The 18036-nt window shown below is 36.4% G+C and overlaps 1 protein-coding gene across 1 annotated transcript in view; it reads right to left on the bottom strand.

The window, feature by feature from the left end:
- Positions 1-18036, bottom strand: part of LOC110843643 (zwei Ig domain protein zig-8) — a 98228-nt gene that overhangs the window by 8129 nt on the left and 72063 nt on the right. The window contains exons 10-13 of the mRNA XM_022089638.2: positions 10855-10905; positions 10586-10703; positions 10196-10425; positions 3178-6339 (exon numbers count right to left, since the gene is read on the bottom strand). Coding sequence (XP_021945330.1) covers positions 10325-10425; positions 10586-10703; positions 10855-10905 — 270 coding nt within the window. The 3' untranslated portion in view covers positions 3178-6339; positions 10196-10324. The remainder of the gene's footprint in view (positions 1-3177; positions 6340-10195; positions 10426-10585; positions 10704-10854; positions 10906-18036) is intronic.

The following is an 18036-nucleotide window of genomic DNA, read 5'->3' on the forward strand; positions in this document are numbered from 1 at the left end:
GGTGTCTGTGAGTAGCCTACTCGCTGTTGTAGCTGCAGAGCATATAGATTGCGCCGTGTCGGCCGGATTGAGAAAAGTCTGGAACAGAGAAAGTTGGCTGGCTGGGGTTGTTAGCTTAGCTCACTCACTCACTTTCTTAATGGGATTGCAAAGGGAAACATTCACATATTAATGAAAGGATGAGAAGACAAAGAGTCACCATCGTGCATCTTCACTTTTCACCTTAATGCGCAACCGATCTTAACACCGATGCTAGATTATGGCGCATACAAGGATGACGACGACGACGACAACGACGACTTTTCAAGGCGTGACTAGGTAAATATTCTTCGTCTATTCTTCACTAGTTTAGCTGGGACTCACGACGGCTTTATTTAGATTTCAGCAAGTTTCTTCGACATGCAAATTATGGTTTGAGGACATGGAAACACGCATAGTGTAAATGGTAAGAAATTGATAGGATGGAGATGTCTCGTTATAATCTTCCGCTCAGTTGAAGGTAAATGATAAAAGTTTACTTTGGGAAAAACTTTATCGAAAAAGGAGAAATTCCAATATTTGCTCAGTGGCAATTTAGCCCATCTTTAAATTAACTTTATTATTGCTTTGACCTTAAGCCTACTTAGTTCACTGGTGACATAGTTTGGCGAGGAAAGTTGCAACTTTTTAACTCTACTTGGACTAGGCGACTTTCACTTTGGCGAATTGCGGGATTACAGATAAAGATCGTTTTGCATTAGTATTTAGCGTTGCGCTGATTGCTTTTGTTAAGATGAGTACTTTGCGTAATCCTATTTTCAGACAGTAAATATGTTTACGTTGCAATCTAAAATTTCCTCCTTATAAAGTCATAATATAAATAGCAAAACAAATAATAAAATTTAAATTTGAGTTCTACTGGAGTGAAAGTTGTAATACATCTCAGTTTTTTCTAGCTAAATTAGAGTTACTCTTCTTGTACCACCGTCTTTTCTTGTTACAAATGATAAGTTTTTATTTATTCTTCTTTTATTCAGAAAAACAACGTCAATAAAAAGGACAATGAACTATTGTTAAAAACCATGATTTTGACATTAGAATCATCTCATGCGCATGGACAGGTTTATAATTTTATTGTAGAGATAGACAGGAGGATTTAGTGTCGCCACGACACTAAAGTTGATTTAAATTTGTGCCTGGAGAAATAATAATTGATAGCTCAAACTGGCAATTTGCAACTAAGAGTGAGTTTTCCTTTGAAACGCTTTCTATAATTTTGTTGGGGCCTTCCTGGAGTTTTCAAATAATCATAACGCTATAGTTGAATAACTATAATTATCTTATCTCATTTATAAATATTTAATGAAAGCATTTGTATACCCAACAACTAACAACGATAGGAAAGTTTCTGTTGCTGCTTCTATCGTCAGATCGCGGAGTTATTTTTAAGCTATTCATTTCCTAATGAATGAATGCAGAACTATTTTTATATCTCAGTTTAGTAAAAATATATACATATATTTTTCATCCATCTCAATCCCACCGCATTTGTGGTTGAATATATTAAATTTAATGCCGAGAATATCAACCAGAGTTACACCAAAAGTTTTGCGGAATTGAAATCCTAGCCTTATTAATATTACATCGGTTGTCCCAAGGCTATGGCTCCGCAGCCTCTTCTTGATTTGTCAGGCATGCACATATCCAGGGAGAAGGGCTTCTCCACTAATATAATAATGCCAGCCACTGGGAAAATGTCGAACCCATCAAATGGGACCATCGAAGGAGAAAAGTTTTACAACTTTTGAAGTCCCCCAATCCTAACCTTACATTAAATTTACTCCCGGAGCAAAATGGACTTCTTTTATTCCTACTCTGGGTCTTTGGTTCATTTTTCAATAAAAGGGCTTTCACGAAGATGCCAAGTGCAGCCCTTCTGGGTGAGATGGATGAAAGGCCAAAGTATGTACGTTTCCATCCACACAGTTTGTCGGCTAGAGTTGGTTTGCGAGTAAACCACTTTGCCATCCAGTCACAGCGAGAAAGAAAGAAAGGTAAACGCGCACATGGCCAAATCAAATACAGCAGAACCACCCAACTAACCACCAACGGCGAGAGAGAGAGAGGAAAAAGCATGGAAAAAGGAACCAGTTGATTGGGAAAGTATTCATTATTAAACAGAATGGAATTGAAGGGACGGATTTCACTCACACTTTCACACCTCCTCACTCTCGGATCATACCACTCTCCACCAAACAGCAAATGTCATAAAATAAAGTCCATACCATCACCAAAGTTCCGAGTTTGGGTGAAAATAACCAGCCAACAACCTACAATTTGAGATTTACGAACGAGTTTATCACATGCATACATATTTATGTAGGCATGTACACATCTATTTCATATATATAAACGTATAAATATGTACGTATGCATGCTAGGCGCTACAGGAATGCTCTGCTCTATCCTAGTAATAACTTCTTGGAATTCAGACCGTTCTTATTGTTGGACATTTCAAAGCAGAATTTGTCGTGAGTATGTCGTGGTCTAAATTAAGTAATAGTCAACACTTTAAATGAACACTGAGCAGCAAGTTGAGCGAGTTTGGTATTGAATTGAGTACTAACCAACTTTATCCTAGGCATGTGTGTACCTCGTGTACAAATTTGAGGGTACAACTATGTGGAAAGTTTTGCAGAACTGGTTCAGAAGCAATAGGTGTCAAAGTGTCAGTGTCAAAACTCCAAAAACGGAAATAAAACAGCAAACAGAACGTGAGTTAAGAATGGCGGAGGAAGGTCCAACCCAACGGCTGCGGATATTTGTGAAAACATATGACTTTTTCTCTGCCTTTGAAGTTTTGTCCTCTTTTATTAACTTGTAAAGCCGAAATATGTTGGAGTAGAGACCTCAGGAAGAAAGTAAAGTTGGAGACGGGGCAGGTTAACATGCTTAATATGCCACAAAAATGTCAAATTACGCCATCAGATATAACCATCAACGTTCTACAGCAAAACAAATCAATCTAATTTTAAAACACGATAAGATTTACGTATATATGTTAGAATTTCTATGTAGACCTAGGCATGTGTGTTTGTATGCAGATGTGTTTTTGCGTATAGTAGAACTATTATTTGAAAAATTGTGGTATCGTATCATACGTGTCAGAATTTTTCGGATAAATCATTAGAAATTTACCTTTCATGGTCCCGTTGAGGTGAAATTCTTCTTGAAAGTGGCTTCGTTCCTTCTCTTCGTTGCTTCAAGTGTAGGCTCCCTCGATGCTGCCTTGTCACTTGTCAAACCTTGGAGCAGTCCTGCTTTTGAACGTTCTCTGCAGCAGCGCTGATGTTCTCATGGAGTTTTTTCACAGAATTTGTGTGATTGGATGAGTCTGAATTAAGGTTCGGTTTAAGATTATGTTACATATATAGCTATGTAACGATAGATACATGTAAATTTATGTTTACATAATCCCCATATAGCATAAGGGTCAAGTAGAGAGGTAGATTAAATACAAGTATTAATTTTTGACGCAAACTAGCTAGGATTAGTGTTTGTTACATTACCCGTCATGAACTTACTCTTTAGAATTACATATTTATCATATGTAAATATGTAAATAAATAAAAGTATATCATCGTACATTAAGGTTTTCAACATCGACGTTAATTTTTATCACTGAAATAATCTCATTCGAAATTGTACAAACAATCACGCCCCCATTCATAATTACCTAATTAACCAGATTCCGATTTTAAATTATTTACTAGGTAGTGGCTGCCACTGTATTATTACACATTTTTACGATTAATTGACGTGTTGCCAATATGTTGACGGATGTGTTGCAGAGATATTTTGAATGTGTAGAAATTAATGGTACATCCAGTGTCCGTTCGTTCATCTAATTAACAATTTGATAGCTTTAATTTGGGACAAAATCAATCAGGTTTGGTTTGAAATCTCTCTCTAATTAACAGACACTGGTTAATGATAACTGACATGATTAAAACATGATTAAAACATTGTCTCATTACTGATTTGTGCATAAATTATTCACCGAACTCACCCAACCACGACGATAGGATGACAAACTAAATGGCAAAACGCAGCACACGCAAACTTCTATCTAGAAGCGTACATATAGTTTATTTGGGCAGAAGTGATTAGCTTTACTTTGGTTTCGGTTGGTGTGACACTAATTTCTTCCCTCCGGAGACCATTGAACACGACACGGACAATTATGGTAAAATTATCCCCAATATATCTGCATAGGCAGGTATTGAATGTAGAAATTAATGTGTTCATGTGGCGATTCCGTGAATTTATCTAGCCTGCTACTGATTACAGAAAATCATGGTCATACCTAAAGCATAACATAATTAAATTTAAAACTATGTATATGCGTTGAATTTTTTTCCCTGATTGAGGGTTTCAGATTTATACAAACGTTCAATTATTGAGACTAGGTTTCACAGATCTTGAATTTTAGCTAAATTTATCACTACATAACTTTTCGTATCTACATATATTTTATTTGGATTCGTATTTAACTACATTTATCTTTAAGCTTGTAAATATTTTTGTACATCTTCTTTATGTAGTAAATAGCACTTTATAAAATAATTTGCCTTCAAATTAGCACCTGATGTTCACAAATTGTCAATTTAAACTGATAGATAGATCGATGGTGCATAGTATTATTTGCAGGGTGTAGAAACGGATTTAAAGTCACGAAAATTACAGATTACTATTATTACTTATTTTTATGGTTCACTGATTTAATTGGTTTTTGGTGTATGTGTTTATAAAGTTCATTGGAGTGCTTCTTCCCCAGTTTTGCTAGTTCCTCTAATTTAATGAGGTTTCGCCACATAGTTAGTGAATTATTTGCGTGAGATGAACCAAATCAGGACACGTTCTTGTAGCTCCACTGCGTCTGCTTATATATTTCCCTTATCAGCACTTTCACATTATTCACCTTGAACTTGAGCCTTGAATCAGCAAGCGTCAACAATTTTGTTTGTTGGTTATCGCATAATGTGCTGAGACTATTTGCTACCTTAATTTTCCTGTGTTAAGTACGTAGAACTAAAGCTACTTATGCATAGATAGTTCAAGTTCTGATTCTTTCTTGATAAACATTTAGCACCACACACCGGTTTTAGTGTGAAATAAAAAAATCCATTCGAATTGATGACATTGCTGCTAAAAATATCAAGAATGCGCTTATCAGAATTAAGAACTTCAAAGTAAAACTGCAAATAATGGAAATATTTCTCCCCAGAAGCGGATGAGAGAAAGAAAGTCTACCAGCTTTCCAAACTGTCAATTCTTGCCGACACTTCGTATATATTATTACAAATGCCATGTTCTCTTCAGACGTCAAATTGATGTACGCACCGGCTGAAGATGTCATGATAAGTATTACGAGTAGAATGCTCCTTGTCATCGTCTTCTTCCCTACGAGTTCATTTCAGGTAGGAGGGCCTCATCCATCCGTTTTCAAGAAATATGTGCGATGATTCAAAATGTCACATTCTACATGTTTTGTTGAAACCTTTTTGTTCCAGATTGTCACTCCAGTAGTAAGAACAATACACAAACAATGACAATATTGAGTCGTTGAACTTATCCCTTCGCAATGTTAGTGTCTTAACACAAGATTTGAAATTCTGTAAGAGCAGCAGCACGTGTCAATCAGCAAAATTTTGTCAGTTGACATCGTCCTTTACTTTGCCGTTTTAAATAGTTTGTGTATTTCTGAACTTTAATATCGGAGGAGATATGGCTCTCCAACAGTGATACGGTTTAATATGAAATAATATGGATTATCATTGTCTTTCGTTATAAATAATTATTATGTAGAAACATAAGAATCCAGCAGATTTGGGTAATTTGGAACACTATTTTGTCGGGTGTCCATTGTTAGAATGATCTCAGACGACAATGGCGTGATGTCTTGGTGACAACTCTTGGTGTTGTTGTGTACATACATTGCAGGTAATGCTTTCCATTGTGCGGTAATGGCCTCGGTAATGGATTTGATGTCAGAAGTTATTTTTCTGATGATCATATCAATTTTAGGTATTTTATAAAACAATACGTACATTGTGATAGTTGTCGTTGTCCATTTTTTCTATGATTGGACAGGACATAACGAAAGTATGTTTAATATGTAGCCTTCAAACTGACGTTATTGTATAATAGCTTGTTTGGATATAAAAATTATGTAGACGCACGCCGTCAAGTTTTGTATGTGTTTGCAGCACGAAATTATATTATGAAAGGACGATGACTGATATAGTTGACACAAACCGAGTGGGATGACTTGCTTACTTACGGCTCCTGGCGTTCCACCTAAAAGTACACAAAGAAAACATTATCTCTTCGTTCATATATTCGAAATTTTGTTATAGATATTTCGGCGCATTATTTTTTTTAATTTGGAAGTTTACAATGTCCTTCCATCTCATAAACCATCAACATTAAGCATACACTGTGTTTTTAAAACATGGCTAAATTATTTAACATGCCACCAGAAACGAATGGAAGAAAACAGGCTCCGAGCTCGAAGAAAAAGTCGAGGCACGAATTTTGGGTGGTTTGGATGAGGAGAAAGTAGGTCGGGTTTCGTTAGCAAAGTAAAACTGGAAGAATACTTATTCCTTCCATACTGCACGACTACTTTGATGGGGTCTACGTACGTATGTAAGTATAGGTGGCAATGAAAAATGGTTGGTGAAACCCAGTGCCATCATGTCTCCTCATGTTTTACTTTCTCTCCAGTTCTGCCTAATCACCCAAAGTGTTCTTATTCATTGGAACTTGTCCAACTTTATTCGGCCTGGTCACACTGCCTTTCTTGCGATCAGTTGAGAGAAACCTCTGCTGGACATAATAAACTCAAAGCTTCGTGCATATAATAATGACAATGAGGTTATCCATTCATACACTATAAATGATTATTACTTTCGCTTCGTCTTAAATTGCACTGATTGCGTATGAGTTGTATTGAGACCACCTTCATTCATTCGTGTTGCAGTAAGGATTATGTGAGTTAAAACGAAATTAAGCGACAATTCGTCCTATGTTTGTACATATAAAAGAGAAAATCGGTTTATGAGAATTTGGACCAAGTCGAGGGATGCAAGCATTCATTTGTATGTATTTGCGGTGATGCCCTAGCAACCAACATTGGTTTGGTTTCCTTATAATACATTTCTTTGCCCTGTAAGCCAATAAATCACTCGAAGAAGTAGAAAAAAGATCACCCAAAGCTCTTATTCTGACGCTGGTTATAAATAAGAACTAAAGTGAAGTAAACGAATGGAATTTTCCATTTTGGTGAAATAATGCAAAAAATCTAACGGGTGCCTTTCAATATCCTTTAACGATGATGCTTGCCTTTGCTTTTATCGCGGATTTCTAGCACATTTGTGGAATTAAATTCCTTATATTAATTTATGGTTAAAACGTTGAAGCAATTTTTCAAGTTATAAATAATAAGAAAGTGATCTAAATTATTAATAAAGGAATGATTACACTGGAATAAACTGTCATCTGAGTAGTTATCTCTCGTGGAGTGAATCTAAGTTACAGTTTAAATATTGTCCTCGTGTCAATTGAAAAATAACACTAAATATGCAGAGCTTAAAAGCTAAAGTTATTTGTTCTTTAAAACTTTGTACAACATTATGAAGTTCTAGCTAATGGTTTAATAAAGTGAGCAAATAAGTTGCCTCAGTTGACTTTTTGCTTACTTTATTCGTCCTACTTTTGGTTTATTTTTGCAATATTTACTCTGAATGCTTTATGTATTAAGCCAAGAATCAAAATCAAACACAAAAATCTGACCAAACAAAAGTGCACAACAACTTAGAACCTGGCTTAGTTTATGAATGCTTCCTTCACGAGTAGAAAGAAGATGAGTTTACTCAAGGAAAACTTGGAAAATCTTTATTCTAAGAAAGTGGCGTCGAGAAACTGCTGGATAAAGAGGTTGAAAAGAAAATGTCTTGCTTCACTTGACTCGACTAAATGGTTGAAGAAGCCATCAAAGTGAACCCTTTAGAAATAAATTGGTGGTAAAAAGGCGGACATGAAACTAATCAATATCTGCCAAGTAATTCAAAATAGACGAACCGACATGCCCGACCTTATTGGAGCAAGGGGAAAATGGTGCAAAAATCCGAAAATCTGAAGAAATCTCTTAGAGTACATTCTCACAAGTTGAACTATTGCGTAGTTTTACCGCAATATTTTAATTTCAATTATACCGGGATAAAAATTTATTCTATTCTTGGTTACATATATTACATCAGGGCCGTGGAATAGGTATGCAATTTGCAGGCTCATATTCAATTTGAATTTCATGACTGACTAAAACTCGAGGTAGCTTTCTTTCTCTGCCTCGATTCGTGATTGCAGTTTCTTCTCGTTTTATCCCGACCCAGTCATAATCATCATCATCAAAGTAAAGTACAATGCATAAACACGCACTTTCCGTGTACTCTCATAATCATTGTAATCATCAAGAAAGACCTTGTGCTAAGAATCCAGCATTGATGAATGTTCATATTGTTAGCAGCAAAAATCATAACGGTCCAAGTAAATAATGGAAAAGTGAAACTCTATAATTGTCTATGCACATACTTATTCGTTCCAATCACCTTATGTTTGCTCAGTGTTTTCCCTGCTATAAGATGAGCTTTTTTAAATTTAGAACAATTGCCTAATCATCCATGCTATAACATACCTATAACATACATTATCATATCATGCATAAGTTCATAATAATGTGTACAAGTTGTTACGTACAACGTAAAAATGTATATGCAGTTACTACCAATTTTGTTGAATTGAACCCTTGCATAACGAATTTACTTCAGTTTGGATCTATGAAATACATTTTGCAACAAAGAAATTGGATCAATCACGGAAATGATGAATTGCAATGAAAATGTTTTTGAACAAATTATTTGAAATATTTTCAACTGGACTCTGATTGACAGACGGGGTAAGCTGATGCTAATCCTACGCCAATTATGATGAGAATCAGACTTAATTCTTTTATGGGAAGCAATTTCGACACAAAAATAGCATTTTTTAAATCCGCGACTCCCTTATTAGCCTTTTTCGAGGTCATTATCTACTTTCACTTATAACTGCACCATCACGAGTCCTCGGGTACAAAATGACGTGTACAAATGCATGCAACATGCATTTGGAAGGAGGATAAGATAATATCTGAGTAGAATATGACGTGAATTCCAATTCATTCGCAACGATATAAGTATCACTCCACTGTTTGCAGTTGTTGGACTTCAGGTAACCCTTACCTTTTTATCTCTCTATAGTGACATGCCTGCTAAATAATATAAAGGAAAGTTGATGGCTGTTTGAGGGGTGTGGCAGTTGAAATCATCAGCACAACTGTCTGGTTCGGTAGAATTGACACATACGTATTTTTATTTATTTAACTGGTCTCATTTCTCCAATCATAACTGATATCCTGCACTAATAATAACGTCCTTTCATTATGGGCGTGACCTTTTCATTAATTGGACAAAAATACACTTTTTCTATTTCTCCTCAGCCTTTCTATCAGGAATCTCACCATCTTACTCACTCTTATACTTACGTTATGTTATGAAACACTAATGACTAGTGTTTCCGAAAATATCTCTCTTCCAAAAACGTATAATAAATCTAGCCTGGCAGAGCCCGAGCTAATTATCTATTTTTATCAATCTTGATGGCTACATACACACTTTGTTCGATGAAAAAAATATGAATTATTGTTTTCAAGGTAACCATTATGTTTGATTATAATTCTACACAAATAAACTTGAGATTATTTTTAATTTACAACAGCACCGAATTAAGTATGTACGTATCCAGGGTGCATAAACTTTTTTGTTGTCCGTGGTTTCTCCTAAGGGGGTGATGCAAGGATGAATTTTTTTCAGAAAAATTAAAAGTTCGGGAATTGCATGCGAATTTGGCATGGAAACCACCCAAATTCAAAGCAAAATCACATGTAATTCCCGAACTTTTAATTTTTCTGAAAAAAATTCATCCTTGCATCACCCCCTTAGGAGAAACCACGGACAACAAAAAAGTTTATGCACCCTGGTACGTATCTATGTAGATAATCGTGAAAATTGGTTGACTTGAAAATCCTTATTAAAAAGAAGTCAGCTTGTTTACTAACCTCTGTGGAGCATCCTTAACGTAAACTTTGAGTTGAACGATATGAAGTCTTCTTCCGCATTATTAATTGTTTAGTAATTTAGTTGTATCAAAAAAGTATGTAAAGTAAGAGGGTCGCTGTCCCAGTCGGTTAATATATCATGAGCAGAATGGCAGTAGACAAGAGACACAAACTGACTGGGATTTGCTGTGGCATCTGTCCACCGGTTTGCATTGCTTCAGGCTTTTCACCTAAAATTCGAAAAAAATATTCTTTCAAAAATGGTTTCAAAATTTAGAATAAAAAGCAGGTAAAATTAGACATTATCTGGTTAAAATACGAAGCTTGGAAGTTTTGGAATTTATAAAATATATATTCAAGGGGTATTGTGGCGTGGGTCACCATACTTACCTGACAGCACGTGCACATTGACTCCGTGGGGCGCAGCATTACTCGGTGAACACGAATATCTACCTGAATCCGCATTTTTAGCCATCAAAATCAGAAGATGGCTCACGGTCGTCTCACCCTAAGAAGATAATCAGACAAATGCGTTTAAATCTACTCTTTTCCAATGTCCAGACAATGATGTATTTTTATTTACTAGGATTAATCATTAAAAAATTTATCGAAGTACACGAAATAAAATTGAATTTAGAACAAAATAGCACAGAACTTACCTTCTCCGTAACGACGCTGACTCCGCCGCGAGGTGAACTGTAACTTATTATCTGAAAATAGATAAGCAAAAATTATGTCATTTTTCATTGTCCTCTGAGGAGAAAGCAAGTAACATTCGCATCTTCCTTTATACCAACTTATACTATACACACTTGTTCTATATATACATCTCATCATCAATAAATTCATGTCAGTGGGTACAAGTAGGGCGAAAAAGTGTGTGTGATTGTGCGATATCAAGTTTACACCAGCTGCATCGTTTCTCGGAAACTGTTTTCTATTTTTATTTTCATTCTTTTTCAATGTGATCATAACTCTTTCTCTGTTGACCACTGATCAAAGGCGCGTGGTGTTGGTGCTCGTGGTCTCGGCTGTCTGCCCTTTGATCCCGTGTAAGACCCATTCGGCGGCTTTGAAAATCATAGTTTCCTTGCTTAAAACTCATGGATAGAGCGATATTATGTCAACTGGTCACGTTCAGCGGGGTTCAATGGTTTCACATGCTCATATCGACTACTGACAAAGTGGGACAACGAGCAACCAAATTTGCAGCGTTTGGATGAAATACTTTTATGTATATGATTGTATTTATGGAGGAAAATGTTTATTTCTTTGGTAGTTCGTTGTATAGTGAAAATTCTGCATTGGTAATGGCGGCAATTTTATAATCATCGTTCGGATTTGAGGTAGATATTATTGTTTTAATCTATTACTTTCGTATTGTTATTGCCGTGGAGTCGGAATTGAGTCGCATGTAACACTCGTAACATTTAGTATGGGGTTTCAATGGATCTTTTATTACATGTTTGGTTTCAAACTTCTTAGATATGTAAATTTCAGTTATACAACCCGCCTTAACATGATTTTGCTTTGTTTAGTACTAGTTTATTAGTTTGGTTTGGCACGTAAATCGATTTAGTTTTGTACGAGCTCGACATTTTAGTGTGTATGATGGCGAGCAGCTCAAAAGTCCAGTATCATTAACTCAATCATACTCACGCAACAGAAAATTTTAGAACTGCCCTCAAGTCATTAGCAGATAACCCAAAACAATGGGATACATGCAACCACAAAAAGATTGCTATGCACGAACAAAGCACTGACGGCTTCCAGATGCCTCCATCCTCACCTAGTGAACACGCTAAATAAGCCTATGCTATATTAAATCGTCATCCACATATTATGGTCGCACATGTATATTTCAGTTGTCATCCATTGGTTCTGTTTGGCATACTAAACATGGTACAAAATGCATAATCTTGGCCCTACATAGTGAGCCCCTCTCCTTCCATTTTATCCAACCATATCCTCACTGCAAAGCGTTTCATATCATATTAAATATGATGCTTGGTAGAAATTTATAATATTTAGATTCGCATTGCTGCATCAAAATTTTCAGGTTTTACGATGGTTGTGTAAAGAACACATTGTGCAGTAATACACGGTGCTAATAAATTGCATGAGCCGATTGATCCCCTGTATAATATTACGAAGGTGTGATTATGTAAAGGGCTTATGGGAAGTCATAATCACCACATTTCCTTGGATTAAAGGGTGCATTCCTCATGCTCGCAACTTGTTATATTCATACAAAATCGTCTAACAATAATGATATTACGTAATATGTATGGCGAAAAATGGTTGGAAAGACGAGAAAGTTGTACACTAAGTCCTCATAATCATTATTATATGACATAAAAGTTCGAAACACGGCATATCTGCGCAATCGTTTTCCTCGAGTAATTAACCAACACGTTTCTCCCGGTTTGGAAAGGAGAAACAATCAACAACTTCCATAAAGAAACGTTAATGATGCCGAAAAGTTTACCACCTTCAGAGCACCATGTAGCGTAATTAAGCCAACTTCCGTTGTGCTCCTTCATTCTCCGCTGCTTTCTCTTTCTCTTATTCACAGATTGAGTGAAATTGACTTTCGACCAGAGAATGAGTTTGTGGGGCTCCAATGTAAGTAAAACACAGGTTGGGCTAAACTCGTTTACTTTGACGTTGACTTTTATGAATGACGTACCAATAAACCCAAAAAGAAACTTGCCTCATCTTGTGTAAAAGGCGGCTCATTATGTCCATCACCCTCTCCCAACCTCTCTGCCTATCTAGGTGCATAATGCAATTGTTGAATTTTCGCTCCTCGTAAATACGTACCTGAACGCCGAGGATGCTGTGATGCCGACTACTTAAATCTAGACAAGGCAAGGCAAAAGATAAAATTGGGTCATGCCGTATAATTTATGGTGCGAAAGAAAGTTGATCCTCGTTCTACAGATAGTTGAAAATTTCAGTGAATACTCCCTCGAAATGAATATTTATTTACAGTGTGGGCAGTAATCCAGCCAACAAAGGTCTTGACGTCTAGAGCCAACGATTGACGAGAATGTAGGTGAAACATTGTTAGAACTTGAATGAATTTGGAGGAGAAAGCAGCGAGTTTTTCATCGCCACTGTAAGCGATGTGCATGGTGTTTAGTTTAAGTCTACTGACCCAAATATTCACTGTTGACTGCATGTTAGTCTTGGTATACGTATAGCCATGAATATTTTTTTCCAAGTTTGCTGCAAATTGGATAGTACAATTTTTCTTCATTTTGTGTCTGTCTGCAACGCTGCTTTTTGCTGCTATTGTTGTCCTCGTATGTATTTATATATGCACCACTTTTGCAGAATTGCAAAAACAAACTTATTTTCTGCTCTGAAAGCATGAATCCTGTCCAATTTCTCAGACAACGTCACGGAAAAAATAGAACAATGTTTCACCAACATTTGACTCATATCCGTCTCACGCCAACTCGTCCCACCCCCATTTTGCTTGTCAGTGCTCCCTTTCATTAGAACTACAAAAACGGTATACGGACAATTAAGCTCTGGATTGCCAACCCTTTTTTCTCCATTCTTGTGTGGCAAATAATTAATCGTATTGCTTTTTCAGCTCTGAATGAAAAACAAACCTGAACGATGACCAAAAATGCACTTTATCAGAAATTGATCTTGTATATTTTTGCTGGTGACGTTTGCAGGGAAAGGCTCCTAATAGCTTCTAAATCTTCATTTCTCGCCTTGATGGTGTTACCGAAAGGACGAGATACCTTCCGTGTGCTGGGGAAATGGGAGGTAGGCATAATGAATAAGACTCACTAAATAAGACTAATTATACAAACAGCCTGTGGCAGGGCTGAGCTCAGACACTGAATAAACTCTGCTTATACACTTGACAGCAGCCCAACCAGCTAGCTAGCTAAATAGATATAAGTATGATTAATACTCGAAATTAAGAACACAGCATAACTGGCTCGTCTTCGTCTGCACACCACGAAGCAGACCACCACCCCCCACCACTCTCTCCTCTTCTCGATCCTTGATTACCGAATTAATTATAAAAATACATAGACTTTCTCCTGGGAAATCTTGGTCTCATCTTTGTTGCTCGACTAGTTAGAGAAAAACCGAGAGAAATCCAGAGAAGAAAACTATGCTGCGTACAATGCAACCACTTCCACAGCCGCCACTACTACCACCACGAACCTATTATCTGGCTGGTGAAGTGGTATACGCCTTCACCAGAATAATATCTGTATCCAACCGACATCGAGTAGTTATTTGACCAACTTTCTCACTTTTGTAATCGCTCGCTATCTGTCCCTGTCATTCTATTTTGTTTTCTTGTTTACTCGAATTGTTTTCGCTAATAAAGACGAAGAATGTGGAGCAGTTCCAAGAGGGAGCCAAATGAAATAATTTAGGGATTGGTCGCGACATACCATATATCTCATCATCGTCCCACGACTACGTAGGCACCATGTACCATGTATGCATGTACCGTGTGGGAACATTTTTACTGCACGGAGCATGCCGAAGAGTAACCTCAACTTTCCCTCGCATTCTCACTTTCTCCTCCTCTTTCAAGAAATGCAATGCTTTCTCCAGAAAACAAAGTAATTTTGACCTGGTTATCTGTGCCTGTTATTACTCCAAGTGAAATTCGCAAGTGGTCATAATTTGGAGCGGCTTTTCTCACCACCCAAATCTTCAAACAATTTAGTTGCTCACATCGTATTCCGCAGAGGAAAAGGGAAACGAGCAAGAAAGCTGGCAGGAAAAAAGAGAAATGGAGAAGCAAATGAGAGAAAAGTGGGATGAACTTGGTTAGCCGAAAGATAAGATGTGGTGAATGTAGGAGACAAACAGCAGGCATAAACTTGTCTCTGCAACTTTGCTGCGTCGTAAAGCAAAAGGGTGAGTAAAATACTTTATTTAGTTGATAAGTTGAGAGTCCAACTGGTTTTGGCATTAAAAGTTGTTTTATATTTGGGCAGAAGGGTCCCATCTTTCCAAGCACTAAATGTAATGGTTGCCCAAATTATGAGGTCCGTCATCTTGTGCATTGTGCGTATCCATGCTTTGTCGACGTACAAGCGAGCGGGGTAAACCTCAAAAGTGAAGGAATTTAGAAAACTGTTGATATTCACAAATATAATTCATCTCAACTTGGAAATTAGTTTAAAATAATAATAAATATCAAAAAAGGACTCCTTTGAGTATTTCTTCCTGAGATTTGTCATAAACTAACCATAACATCAATATCTCGATCGCATTCCTCGTGACAGAATTAATTTCATTCCTGCAGAACCTCTCATGGTGCAATTAAATAGGGTGAGCAATATTAAAGAAGACAAAAATTCTTCAGAATTTGTATATTTCAAACGATGAAAAGGCCTTAATCAGTATAGAAAATCAACATGATCAAGCAGGACATTTCATTATCGAATGAAACGGCCTTTGTAATTGTCGTCTCATTATTCAACATTGTTTTCATGTAATCGGGATCCAAGTAAATTGTGAGTGATAATAAAATCAGAGTTTGTTCTAAAAGAAAAGCTTCTGCGGACGTCCATAAAATTAGACATTTTATTTTATTTATTTTTCTGTTCCGCGTCTGTTCCCGAAGGACGAAAGATTATAAATCTCAGAGAATAAATAGGAAGCCAAAAGTAAGACTTGGTAAACAAAAACTTAGAACTGTAGTGAGTACGTAGCCAGAGTTGGAACACAACATGTCACATTTAATACAGTAGGAATAAGTAGTAGACTTTCACTGGTGTCCGAAATTGCCTTCCTCATTCTTTTTACTACTTTTACTACAGAATAATGAAATGTGGACGTACAAATATATGTCCGAGTAGTTTACTAGATTCAGCAGCTCAAGATTTATTCTAATTTAAATGCGTATAATAAAATGGGTGAAATGACAGATGTAGGCTACTCAACTGCTTTGAAAGCAATGAAATGCTAAGAACAAACAACAAAGTCACGTAAATCTACTTAAAAAGTTGATGGAAAACAATATTCTGTGAATTTGAAATAATGTGATTCTTCTTATATTGTCAAATGTAGTACACTAAAGATTTAAGCATTGACCCAAAAGCACTCAAAGTTTGAAAAGTATTATCCTGCTTTTCATATTTATGTATTTTTAAAATGAGGAAATTATTATTTCTCTATGCCAAGACATGTAAATAAATAAATACGTAGACTTAAGTATGTACATAAGATATTGAGTTTTACGCATCTTTAGTTCAACGCGCAAGTCGTATTGGGTGAATTTACTTTAAATTAGATTTTCATATTTGTATTTACCAGAAGCACAAGCTGAATTCAAGCGACGAAATGTAGCAGCAGCAGCAATTTTATGCATTTGAAGTCCAACAAACAGAAAACAAAACATGAGTGAAGACTGAAAGAAAGAACGCCCGCAGTTCGAAAATACGATTCTCTTCCTTCTTCCTCATTCTATTTGTACTTTCTCATCATCTCGGAAGAGAAAAACTAATAAACAGCCAAACTCGACATAAATTCAACCAGTAGCGACTGAGTGCACCACAGGGTTGTTGGTCTGTTGATGTGGTTCCATGAAATGAAAGCAGTTCAAAAGATGCTTCTTTGTGACTGTAGTGATTTTAACTTGTGACTTAATTAGACCAATTTAGAGACTCTGGAATTAATGGAATTGAAAGTCTTGGAAAAAGTCTGCCAATGTTCCAGCAGTGACCGACTGCTCCAGCGCAGATTATACAAGTTGTTGTGTCAAAATGTTAAAATCAGCACGTGGCATATTGAACGGAGAGAGAAAGAGTTGTTATTGCCAAACTTTGTTACGCTTTTAACATTGCGGTGGTACATATGCTTTCACTTAAAATCTTTAAAATAGCTTTAATTGCAAAGTGCAGGGTTCAACTACATTTTTATACATATGCAGAACTGGGGAAGAAGGGCTAAACTTTGTTTTGCAAATTTATGACCTGATTTTTGAACGTGTTCTCGTTCCCGTTTGCCTACTTGTAAACTTTCCCTGTGAAAACGGAAAAGCTATAAATTCGCAGTGGAGGAAATCAGAATTGAATTGTGATGTGATTGTAGATTGGGTTCTTCATCTCAAGTTTTTTTTCAATGCGAATCAGGGAGAAACTAAACTAGACTTTCACTTTGCTCCTTGGTAAAGTTTGAACTTCCGATGTATTTCTAGGCATGCTCGCCGTGTACTTTGCTGTAGTCGAGGAAAGGAAAATGAGGCAGACACAGGAAAACAAACAAATCTTGAGAAACACATTTGAAACCCATTTTTCTAGAAAGTTTCCACCCTCTTCGTCTTCCTCGCTTTTCGCTGAGTGTAGTCAAGTATGTAACAACTTTCTAGGGATGTGTTGCGGCTGATGTTGCTAATGCTCAATCAATGTTGTTACTTCTACGGAGGATATTTTTGGGATATGCACTGCACTACCAGAGAAAGCTTCACCCAGCCATACAGACGGATACTCAGCTTGCATTCTGCTATGTACTAGAAACAAATAAAGATATTTTCTGTAAAAAAAATCACTTTATGCTTGTCTGAATCGAAACATTTTTTAAAGGCCAAGGCAAAACGAAACATTATTACCTCAACAGTTTTTATTTTAGACGAATATTTTTCTTGGCAAATTTTTTATGCTTTTATATTACGTTCTAGAACAATTATTTCAACTTCAAGCAAATACAAGTTAATTGTTACATTTCGCTATTTTCTCATTGTTCTAAGTACTGACTGATCAATGGAAGTAAAACATCTTTGAAGCAGAATGCCTCAAAACTAGAGACAAACCAGTGCTGCTTTCACCAGACAATAGAAGTCATCT

Source organism: Folsomia candida, unplaced genomic scaffold, assembly GCF_002217175.1.
Source record: "Folsomia candida strain VU population unplaced genomic scaffold, ASM221717v1 Fcan01_Sc001, whole genome shotgun sequence".
NCBI classification, from domain to species: Eukaryota; Metazoa; Arthropoda; class Collembola; order Entomobryomorpha; family Isotomidae; genus Folsomia; species Folsomia candida.